The sequence below is a fragment of the Ictalurus furcatus genome, chromosome 4 (assembly GCF_023375685.1).
Source record: "Ictalurus furcatus strain D&B chromosome 4, Billie_1.0, whole genome shotgun sequence".
NCBI classification, from domain to species: domain Eukaryota; kingdom Metazoa; phylum Chordata; class Actinopteri; order Siluriformes; family Ictaluridae; genus Ictalurus; species Ictalurus furcatus.
In genome coordinates this window covers 4,892,840-4,905,000 of record NC_071258.1, presented here as the reverse complement: position 1 = coordinate 4,905,000, position 12,161 = coordinate 4,892,840, and the positions used below count along the sequence as shown (strand labels likewise).

The 12,161-nt window shown below is 37.7% G+C and overlaps 1 protein-coding gene across 2 annotated transcripts in view; it reads right to left on the bottom strand.

The window, feature by feature from the left end:
- zgc:158464 (uncharacterized protein LOC791139 homolog) overlaps positions 1–12,161 on the bottom strand; it is a 155,092-nt gene that overhangs the window by 18,149 nt on the left and 124,782 nt on the right. For both annotated transcript variants that reach the window (XM_053622618.1, XM_053622619.1), the window contains one exon: positions 880–1,054. In XM_053622618.1, the coding sequence (XP_053478593.1) occupies positions 880–1,054 (175 nt within the window). The remainder of the gene's footprint in view (positions 1–879; positions 1,055–12,161) is intronic.

Sequence of the window (12,161 nt, the reverse complement as noted above, 5' to 3'; positions counted from 1 at the left end):
AAATGGCTCTGAAAAGATTTTCTGTGGATCATAATCAGTTCCTTTCACTTGTGGATCACTAAGTGGTTTGACAAAGTAATACATGTAAACCTAAATAACCTTGGAGACCTTCAGCCATTAATATGATCTGCTTCATGATGAGTTTCACGCTTCATAATGAAGCACATCAGATGAGTGTCGAAATGTCTTCCGGATTACAACACAAGGACATGTCGAAATCGCCTGGGTGACTACCAATCTCTAAAGACATATCAGGAACCTTTTCAGGAACTTCAGATATGTTTTCATGCCTTTTACTTTCTACTGAAATTGATTTTTTTTTTTTTAGCTAACAAGCAATGACTACAGCTTGCTCAATATCAATAAGCACATTTTCATTAGAGTTCTAGTTTTGAGAAGCTAAACAGTTCCTGGATCTATCCTGAATGAGCACTACACAGTTCCTGGGCAAGTTCTTGGTTTGTACTTGCACTGCACTTCGGAACCATAATGATTATATGAGAAAACAGAACTGTGCGTCGAATATACAGGTGTAATGGTCTGACAATTTGGATTGATGCACCTATTTAAAAGGCTATATTATTTTTTTTTAATGACTGCGAAGGAATTGAGACAACAATCATAAATAGATTATTACGATGATCATTTTATAATTGATTATAAATGTAATATTATAATTTATTTTTTTGTAAACAGTTTAGCAAGTTGATTAGCAGATAATACCTAAAATAGTCTTATATATTGTGCATCACTTCTGCTGTAGTTCTCATTCACCTTTAGTCCTTAATATTTCAGGTCCTCAATGGATTATTATTATTATTATTATTTGGTGGTTTATTGCCATGAGAACTTTCTCAGAACTTTCTCTCACACACTCACAACTGGCTCTCCAGAGGCATGGTGGGGTCGATGCGCTCGCCCAGCGTCGGCATACACTGCTCCACCGAACTCATCTTCATGTTGACCAGACAGCCGCTGGAGTGGCGCTGGGGCGGCCTCGATTTCCCATCTTTCGTCGGAGACATCCTGCCTTTCTCCACCCCTTCGAACTGGACTGCAGAGCAAACACAAATACACGGGAGGTTATCATGACAGCACAGATCCCAACAACTGTCCCCCTCAGTGGGAACTGCATTCACGGGAGACGGTTAAAGTGTAGCTTTGTTGAATTTTTTTTTTACCAATAACCTGGTTGTTTTCCTGATAATACCTGGGTTGAGCCATCATACTGAAAGAGAAGGAAATAAGTCTTATGCTTCCTCCAATATTTTCCCAGCTATTTTTCAAATTTCTTTCAGGACTATTGTGTAACAGATGTTTTGTTGTTGAGCATCATGTGATACCTTTACACAATGCTTTTGGGGGTAAACCCATGTACCCAGAGATGTAGAGGCTGGTAGATATGGGGAAATATTTCACCACACACAGTGCAGATGAGTACATAAGTCAAATACCATTTTTTTGCGCAGTAATTGCACTATACTGACGTTCATAAAAGGTAAATGAAGTCATATTTAACCCCCATAGATATCAAACAAACATCTCCATTATTTTGTTTAATCACATTTTATTGCTTCTATGGTGAGAAACAGGATGAATTGATCGGGAACATGCGTTTTGTCCCGTTTCTTTTTCAGAAGCCACTAACCATCCCGGCTAGTCTCGGAGATCAGCGACATTGAGGTGACAGCTGATAAAGTATTCGAAGTCTACTTCGAAAGAAGAAAAAGGAGGCATAGATCTGGTTCTATAAGGCAAGATCTCATCTCCCCCTTTACTATCATGTTATTTTAATCATTTTCAGCAGAAATGCCATAAAGGTATTTTATTTCCTATGCTTGGAGACCTTCAGTGATCACTTAACATTATTAATATTACACATATGGTAGATGTCCATAAATAATTCAATCAAATCCAACCTGAGAATGTTGCGCTTATCATCTTAATTGTACAGATCACATCTTGATTTTATTTCGCATATTTCAACGGCCACGCTGAAATTAGTGACGCCACTGCAAGCTTGCAGCATTCCACAAGGATTTTAATACAAGGTCAGATTCTCCGTTTTTAAAAATGAAAACACTTTTTTTTTTTTTTTTAAACATTTGACGACTTGTACATCACTACTATGGCGCTTTAGACTATGTAGCCGTAAAGCTGACGTGAAAGGTGCAGAGACACTGTTTCACTTGTCTTTACCAGTTTCAGAACATCTGATCAGCACTGCCACAGCATCTTGTCAGCTCCCTTTGATATGACGACACTACCAGAAATAGCATAGTTTGCAGATGTAAACTGGGAGATGAATCTGGTGCCAGTGCTCATTCATCGATATTTATTTCACAGAATGAGGGATAATGCAACTAACGATTATTTTCATAATCGAATAGTTGGGCGATTATTTTTTTCGATTAATCTGATGGGGGCAAACTTCCAGGTTAGTAAAAAAACTAATGTGTTCCATTTGAGATGATATTACCTTTCTAAAATTCATACACTAGACCAGTGGTTCTTAACCTTTTGTGAGCTTTGGACCCCTAGAATATTGTATTATACCCCTAGAATAGACTGTATTATAATTATATATCCAGAAACACATTTAAAAATACAATATCTACCTTTAAAAAAAAAATCAAACAATGTAGTGGCTTTTCCTCACAGTATATCATCACTGAAATAGTTTAACTACTTAATTCAAAGTGTAACAATGCTACAACCTTGCTACTGGGTAATGTAGCTTAAGATATATATATATATATATATATATATATATAAAATGTGTCCAGCATTTCTTGCAGTAGAACATCATCATTTAAAAAAAAATCTATTTTGTAATACATGTTTTGCTGGAGCTACACTAGAGCAGCATGCCGTATCTTTCTCCAGCATACATTAGGATACGCATTTGACGTGATGCCACTCCAGCAGGGGGCATCAAACAGGAAAGTGGTACATGGACATATTTCCACTCCCTCTCACTGAGCTCTAAAAATGACACAGACAGCTCTGCCATGTATTCTGTCTCTCTCTGTCTATCCCTCTCACACACCCACACACATACAAACACACCCCATGCCTTTCTGTTCCACCATGCTTTGAAGAGCAGCTGCTCGACACAAAAGAAAAGAAGAGGAATCAATCGGACACCACTGTGTACACATGCCATGGAGAGAGAGAGAGAGAGAGAGAGAGAGAGAGAGAGAGAGAGAGAGAAACTGTCTCTGTTTAATCATTGAGCATGTTCTCGCCAGTCGTCAAGGTTAAAAGCGTCCCACAGGCCCCATGGGTGTGTGTACAGTGGGCAGGTGTGTGATAGTGCAGGCCATAGATCCAGCCTAGAGCTACCCGAGATAGACGTGGGAACATAGAGTGGCAGAATAACCAGTAAACACACTTCTGCTTGTAAATGCACTCTTATCTCCCATCCAGCATGAGAACTAATACCAGCTGTCCAATACATGATGACTCCTAACACACACACACACACACACACACACACACATATATGCACACAAGCTACTTAGTTCCAGAGAAAAAAGTTTAAGTTGAATGAGTATGTATGTCTGTATTTTATTTCATCATACAGAAACAGCAGTTGGTTGGACTTTACAATCTTTTTTTAATAATTAATTACTTCCTTATTAATTTGGTAAAAAAATAAATTTTGTTTAACAGACCTAAATATCTTGATGTATATCATGTAACACATTTGATCAATTTATAGTTACATTTTATATTGTGAAACGAGTTACTTCCTGTTATCACTTATGTTATCGCAGCTACAAACAGTCATTCCCACACTAACGTCTTTTTTCTCTCTCTTGAAGTTAATAAGACCCCCCAAAAAATACAGCATGTAATGTTACAGAGAAACGGCAAAGCAGTCCATACTGAACTTATCCGTGGCAGAAAACTTCCTTACAGAACGCTTCACTATATCGATAATTATACAATTTTTTCCCCTGAATACCAAAACACATTTTTTTTTTAAAAATCGGTTTATTACTAGACAGAATTATTGTAGCTCACATAGACGTATGTTTATTTTAAATACCGGTTGCAGCTTTCATTATCGTTAAATCGTCACACAATAAAGCAGAGGAATATCATATGAACTAAATGAGCTGATTTGACAAATAAGTATTAACTGTATATAAGTGTCCTTAACACATTTTTATTTTCTGAGACATACTGAGAAATACTGAGATAGCGTTTCGTGCAAAAGCAAAAAGGATCACACGAGAAAGCCTGCATGTCTTGCACTCACACTCAAGGCAACAAGTCACGTGTGCTGCCTCACAGGTCAGGGGTCACAGGTCACAGGAAGTGCCTGCAGTCACAGATTAAAATGGCTGTCAGTCTCGCTATAATGTGTGCCATCTGCAGCCTTCAAAGAGTAGTTTTATTCACACGCTGCTCCACGTCCCCTTCACTTCTCTCTCTTCGACTTTGCAGTGTGAGTGTGTGTGTGTTTGCATTATGCCAGACTTTTATTGTGTATAAGCACACGGATGTGTCCTGTTCACCAGAACGTGCATTAGCAATTTGATTCTCTCCTTTTCTCTTTAAAATCTCCATCACTGTAATTACTCCAAATGGCTCTCAAGATCCATACAGCACTTAATCGATGTTTAGCCTTTGTGGCAAATACCGTATTACATCCCATCCTCACACAATGTCAAACGAGGATCTGTTTGCCTGAGCATCATGCACTGAGCTCTCTATATTGATCTGGCATTATCATGCACAGGGTTCTGGGAAAAGAAGTTTTCAGAGCAAATACTTTGACCCTGGAAGCATTTCAACAGTACGAGCAGTTTATCCACGGCATGTGAGCATGTATTTACTTTCATACCACAGGCTTGTTGAATTATTGAATCGGAATGGTCAGAAAGTGTTGATTCATTTTGATATTAGGTTTATACTAATGCGCTCGTTCGAGTTTGTAATCAGTTCTATTGTAACGGCATAGACTAATAATTAGCGCATAAAAAAGTATTGTTATCTAACCAAGGAAAAAAAAAGAGTCATTGTTACTATGGTGAAGCTTTCTGTAAGGAAGTGTTTATTTAACATTTATGGAAGGAAAAAAAAGGGAAAAAATAGAGACTGGTGAAGGAAAGACTGTTTATAGCTGCTATAACATAAGTGATAAGAGGAACTTTAACAGGAACTATATTGTGGTATAAGAGAAATAAAACACTCCAGGGTGAGCTGATGAAAAAAAAACAACCCTCATGGATTATCTTTCTGTAACAGCACACACCAAGTGTTTTATTCCTTACAAATTAGTCTCTATGCGGCAATCTAAAGCTTGTCATTAAGTCACCGCAATTTGCAATATTCCCACTTTAACCTAAGGCAGTTAGAAAAAGCATTAAAGCATTACACGGTTAGATTATCCGCAAAGGGAAATGACACGTGTACATTTTTAATAGTCTCTAATGTATATGTGACAGCGGGATAAACGCCCGAAGCTGCGTGACTGACAGACACTCCTAGTTTTCGTTTAGTGAGTGAAGTGCACTTTTTTTTTTTCCATAGTAAATGGTCAGTTGCTATGGAAACTTACAGGCAAAACCGTATTCAGCATCTCAGTGCTGTCATAAATGTCAAGACACAACAGGAACACAATAGGCATAATAGACCTCTTATGTTTATGTGTGAGAACGGAACAGGAGAAGAATGAGGAAAATAACTAGGTGAATTAAGGCAGCTGTCCATTCGTCACTGGGTTTTAACTTCATTTGTCCTGTCGCAGAAATGTCCTCTTACCTTGTATGATAAAAAAATTCATTTTTTCCCCCTCACACTGGTCTTGTTTTGTTAGCGAACGAGCATGGAGGATACAGCTAGTTTGCTTTGATAGCAAAAGAGCATACTATGTTTAAGCTAAAGCGGCTTTGCAAATCTGTTCAATGTGGAAAATAAGGAACCAGCTATGGCACGAGTCGAGACAGGCACTTGATTTACTAAATGACATTTAACATAGTATTATACAGGACTTTACAGATTATCTGTCAGAAAAGAGCATATATTGCTAGCATGTATATGGCTAATTTGCTCTGCTAGCAAAAGAGGATGTGTTTAAGCTAGTAGCAGCCAGCTACACTTGATGTAGACACTTGACTTAATAAAAAATGACATTTATCCTGATATTATTTAGGACTTTAGTGATAGCCTATCTGTGAGAATCAGCTATTTACTACAACATTACAGGTTTCAGAAAGTGAGAACAATTTTTTATAATTTTTTTTTAAAACAGAGAATTTACAGAGAATAATTTTATAATAAACTATTTGTAAAAACAGTGACTGTAGAGTCAGGATCATTATACAGTACCTTTATATCAAATATTCTGGTCTTAAAGTTCATTTAGCCGTAAAGAATTAAGGTACAATAAAGTTGCAATAATGTATATGTTGTATATTTTATATATAATGTATATATTAACTGATTTTACAGACATACTCTCAAATAATTATGGGCCAATACTTGGAGAAGAAGTCATTGAGTACACCACCATAGAGCATGTTTCTTAATAACAAATGATACAGACAAACAATGGATAGAAAAGAGTTTATTGACTACGTTAATAACATAGTTATCATTAATTTCATGTCATTAATAAGCTGGCTAACATTGGTTACTGACTACAGACTGCACAGCATTTTTCCTCACAAGCTACAACCACTTTGTAAACACAATTACAGTATATTTACTACCAGCTGGCCCACCATGAATGTCTGGGCCCAGGACAAAATGTAAGTTTCCCTCCTACATATGTTTGATCAAACTTGCCTATTCCTCATATCACTGGATCCCCATTGGTTATCCACCCTAACAGAACAGACAGCTTCTCCAGTGGTCCTCCATGGCTACCAAAACCTCAATTTAACTGTGTAAAATCTTTATAAAAGGATGGCACAGTTCTATAAATCCTACGTTTTTTGGTGAAGATAGGACTTTTCTCTGGTCACCATTGGTCATCACTAACAAAAGTGATGCAACACAGATTTAATTATGACTAATTAAAACGGTTAAACTGTTGAAAAAGCTGAGACTGATCACACACTGAGACCAATTTTGCTGCACTGCATGTACAACCACCATGCACAACGCAAATGAGGCCAAGATATCCACTGAAAATAACAGCTTAACAGCAATATTCAGGTGAGATGAAGAAACTTTGGAGAAATGAAGCAGAAGTCCAAGTCCTACATGATATGTTACAAATTTTCAACATTAGGAGCTTGTAGGTATTAACTATGTATATATATATATATAATCATTATACCATCTAAACAAGCTTCCCAAAGACTGCACTGAATGTGCCTCTTTTTATGGAATAATGTATAGTCCGATCATGAAGTAACGTATAATATATACACTGTATTTCTCAATTAAGGATCTTCTGCACTGCAATTCAATGAATAGTTCCTTCAGAAGTCAACAAAGCAGTTGTGCCGTTGATCTATTATGCAAATTTACGTCACCAAAGTTGAATTTGCCATAAAGTTTCCCACGCAAAAGTCTTTTATTATAGTGAATTTAAATCACAAAATTTCACTAACAATAAACTGGACCGTAAGAAGAACCCACAGGGAAGAGCTGAAAGAGCAAAGCGGATCACTGAGAAGAGCATTGGGTTCCAATTGAGCAGGTCATGCTTCAAGATCCCTAACCAGCACTGAACACACTCTCCTCCTGACCTTTCCTAGACTTATAAGCCAGACTTCTAGTATTTGCTATGGAGTCTGGCGTTTTTCATCAATAATCATGGCCAAAAGCGCCTACTTTTTTTAGAAAGAGCAAGTTAACTGGAATTCTGTGAACTTTTTTTTTTTTAGTCCATTGATTATATATTGCTTTGAAAAGCTCTTGCAGTGTTCAAACATTTGTTTTTTTTTTTTTTTTTTTTTGCTGGAAACTGTTCACAGAAGCATATAAACATACATAAAGATACTGAAGCTTGTGGCCAGAAAAGTATAAAAAAAAAAAAATAAAATAAAATACGACTAATAAAAAATAAACTGGCACTTTGTAGCCCATGGGTGGAGCATCTGAGGCTGAGACCAGACTTTTCTTAGGTGTCCAAAATCAAGCATCTTTTGTTTATATATCAGCACACAAACATCTCTGGACCTTTTAATGGCTGCAGGACCTGATAGTACCCACGGGTAATGCAATAGAATTGACTTCCTGTGAGATTATGGTGGGGTAGAGCAGTTCCAAGAGTCTCTACTTGCTTTTTGTTTTATTGAAATATTGAAGAAAAAAAAACTGGAAATGTGTGCCAGTCTGGGAAAACCCCAAAGTGACATGGAAATGACTGGCAAGAAACACTTACACACTTGGATATTATCAGACAGCCAAGGCAAGGTTAAAATCAATCGATACATAAAAAAAAAAAAAAAAATCGATTGATTTTAACCTTGCCTTGGCTGTCTGATAATATCCAAGTGTGTAAGTATCCAGTTTAACAAGCACAGCCGTGAAAACACTCAGTCTGGCTAAAAATGTCTAAAACCTTGCTTGCTAATTGCTGTTCTCATGATTTTATGACGTTTTTGGATAGCTACTTGCTGAAGCGAAATAAAGCACATACAAGTCTAATCAATTCAGTCTACTATCCGATACTGGCGATCACTATGTCTGCGATGCTCCTCTGCCTTCAGATCATCATCAGAACAGACTAATCAATGATTACGTTCCCATGAGTGAAGAGACGACGTTCATGTTTAAACGCCACGAGGGACTTTTACCTCAGGTGATAAGACTGCTGTGGATGACGCTGATCGTCAAAGTGAGAACTCATTTCCAATGTAAACTTCTTTAAAGCGTACCTATAACTTTACTTGTGATTGAGATACAGTACATTACAAAAGGGAGACACGTTTCATCTCAGGGAAATCTGTATTTTGCAGAAGTATATATAGTAGAAAATAACATTTGGCCATGTGAAGGATTTTCCCAGGCTGCCACACGTATTTGATGTTTAGGCATTTCATGGTCAAAATCTTATCTGGCAGACCGCAGAGAACCCAGTTATATATATATATATATATTTATTATCAAGGATATGTCTGCATGCTGTGAGGTGGCATTTCAGAACCCAGTTTGCAGAGAACAAACTTATTTGCTTTAGATTTACAGCCTGGCAGCAAGATGACCTCATAAATCTGGAATGTAATGAAAACACAAGAGTGAATGACCATCTTTATATCAGGCTTATAAGAAAGCAGCTTAAAACGCAGTGAAGCACTCGATCTGTCACAACCCTTTAGAGACAGGGGAGACAGTTCACTGTTTTCATTCTTCACCTCGCTCTCAATTTCGGCCTTCTGTGACACTTCAGTGTTCTCATTCTCATTCTCCCTCCCAATGTCAACCGTCCCTGACAACACTTAAATCTGGAGTCTTCATTCGATTTTCTCTCCAGAGTCGTCTTTTTTTCCATGCCTTTTTTCCCCCCACCAAATCAGACCTTCTGTGGCCGAGACGACCGCTCGTTCGATTGGCATCGTTTCTCTGACAACGTTAGTATTAAACTTGTGTGGTATTTCACAGAGACTCATTTTCGCCTGATCCCTACAAAACGGACAGAGGGAACGACTGAAGATTGGAACGAGTGTTGGGATAGAAGTGGAAGATCGACAGTGTATTCGAACCACAGAGTGGCTCAAACTGAAGGACACGGTAGAAGATAGACAGAAGTATACTAGAAAGTATGATTAGTGAACATTTGCTGCCATATAAGAGTCTGTTTATTTAAGGTGTCAAGTGTATATGACTGAGAGGAAATGGAATTCCTTTATCAGATCGAGCTGTCCGTCAATGAATGAAGGATGGACGTAAGCCCCACCCACAAGAGCCATCTTTCAGAATGAGCCTTCGCAGTGGTGGGAAACGATAACACAGAGGTCAGGTATCGCAATCACTGGGACGTCTGGAGTATCTCAGTTTCAGGGACAGAAACTAACGCCGAGACTTAATGGATTCAGCTCAAATGTCAAATCAATTATGTGGCCAAATAAGGAGGATAAGGATCGTCATTTGACTTTCCGTATTGCTTATTAACGGTTTTCCTCATGGGCAATGCAAGTGTCAAGCTTAGCATAGGAAAAGAAGTTCTAAGCACAGGAAAAAAATATTATGCTAACTTGGGTCTATAATTGCTCTGATTGAATTTTGAATAAATTTATAATGAAGTAGCATAATGCATCCATCAATTATGAGGACTGACAGACTTTTTTGTAAATAATCTGTAGTTAGAGTTGGATTGGAAGGGATTCAATTTTCATTCATAATTCCTGTTTAATTTCTCTAATATCCGACCGTCCAATTCAGACATGTCACATCCAAAATGCACAAAATCTCTCAGAAATTTTCCCTCCGAATGTTTTTCCCCCAACTATAGTTCTAGTAAGGAACAAAACACAATGGTGTGCACTGTTATAGGAAGATAATCGATGACCGGATGATCATTTTGCGATAAAACCTTGCCCCAAAGTGGTTTTATTCCACTTTCTTTGTTTATTAATAAATGATGGATTATTTTTTATCCGTTTATAGTTACATTTGATGTTGTGGAATGCCTGTGAAACTAGTTCGTTAGTGCTATCATTTTGCATTATAACAGCTGTAAAACATCGTTCCCTCACCAGCTTCTCTTTTTTCTCTCTCTCTTGACGTTAATCATAGAAAGGAATGCACCAGAAAGTCCAGTGTTCTCTTTCCTGAAGACCTCCCTGCATCTGAAAACAAAATTACAGCTTTACTGGTAACTGATACAAAGCACTGGTATTGGAGTCTCCTTCCAAAAATGTCACTTTCTGACCAATGAAAGAACAAAAGCACTGTGGTATAAAGAATATTATTATACAATATGTACATCACGTATAGGTTGTTTCGCTATTAGCATATTAATAGTGTTTAACCATTTGATGTGGAAAAAAAAGCCAGTTTATTTGTTGGAAATGTGCCAAAACCCACCACATCCATATTCCTCATAAACCACTAAACAGTATATCTGTAATGTTTCTCCTATAGTGGTTTACATTCTCTCTGAAAGGCTTGCGTGATTAGCTATGCACTGACACTAAGCTTGTGCGGGAAATGAGACACTGTGCAAGACAGTTTGAGTGACTCCTACGTAACCATTAGATCACCTAACATAAAATCCTTGTGCAGTAAGTAATAAAAAATGTTCAAATTCCATATTAAATTCAGAGCTAAAGGTATTTTCATGAGCAGGAGTTCTGAACTTGCTCAACATTTATGCTGAGTAAATGAGAAAGTAAACAACAGGCAATAAAAGGCAATCTCTCAGCATGGTAGCTCCACGAGGCCGATTCAGACCCGATTTTGGATGCTACTGAGGCTGGAATTTAACACGGCGGTAAAAAAAAACCAACTAGTCGACTATTTTTGTTTTTTTTTTAATTCGTTGAAAATAAATAAGTATAAAATTACTAGTTGTGCAACCCCTAACACACATAATGTGACATTTTCGACCTACAGCACATTACGAGACATAACGAGATGAACCCGGCTTCCATGAGCACATTTCCTTAGTAAGTCCGCTAATTAATTCTCATTTACTAATGGCACTTCCATCGCACCAGTGCACTACTCAGTAGGAAAGGGAATCTGTAATTCATCGCAGTATTACTGGGCTGCAATTAAGTATTCCCTGTTAGACTGCTAACATGATTAACAAGTCACCATCTCGTTGCTATGCTGGTCACATCTTACCAAACCTCATGAATTCAGTTCACATTTCAGTGAGATATTCGAATAAGTCATGTTGGACGACTTCGAAAATAATACGCAGGACTCGGACAAAGAGGACGAAACCTCTGGTGAATCAGGCAGCCATTTTTCTGCATCCAGCACCAACATGCAGTCTAATGATTCTGACTCAAACAAACAAACAAAAAAAACAAAGCAAACCTCCACAGACTGAGGCCTGGCAGTAGAGCTCTCAAAATGAAATTTGGATCTCTTTTAATGATAGCGCCTTGTATTCTACAGAGACGTGCCTGAGAGATGACGGTGAGAGAAAAGGATGAAATTCCAGACAATTAATTCGTGTTAGGAAACAAAGGACTCTTTTCAATTCAGCCAAACAAAAGGATTGTCTGCCATTCATATGTAGA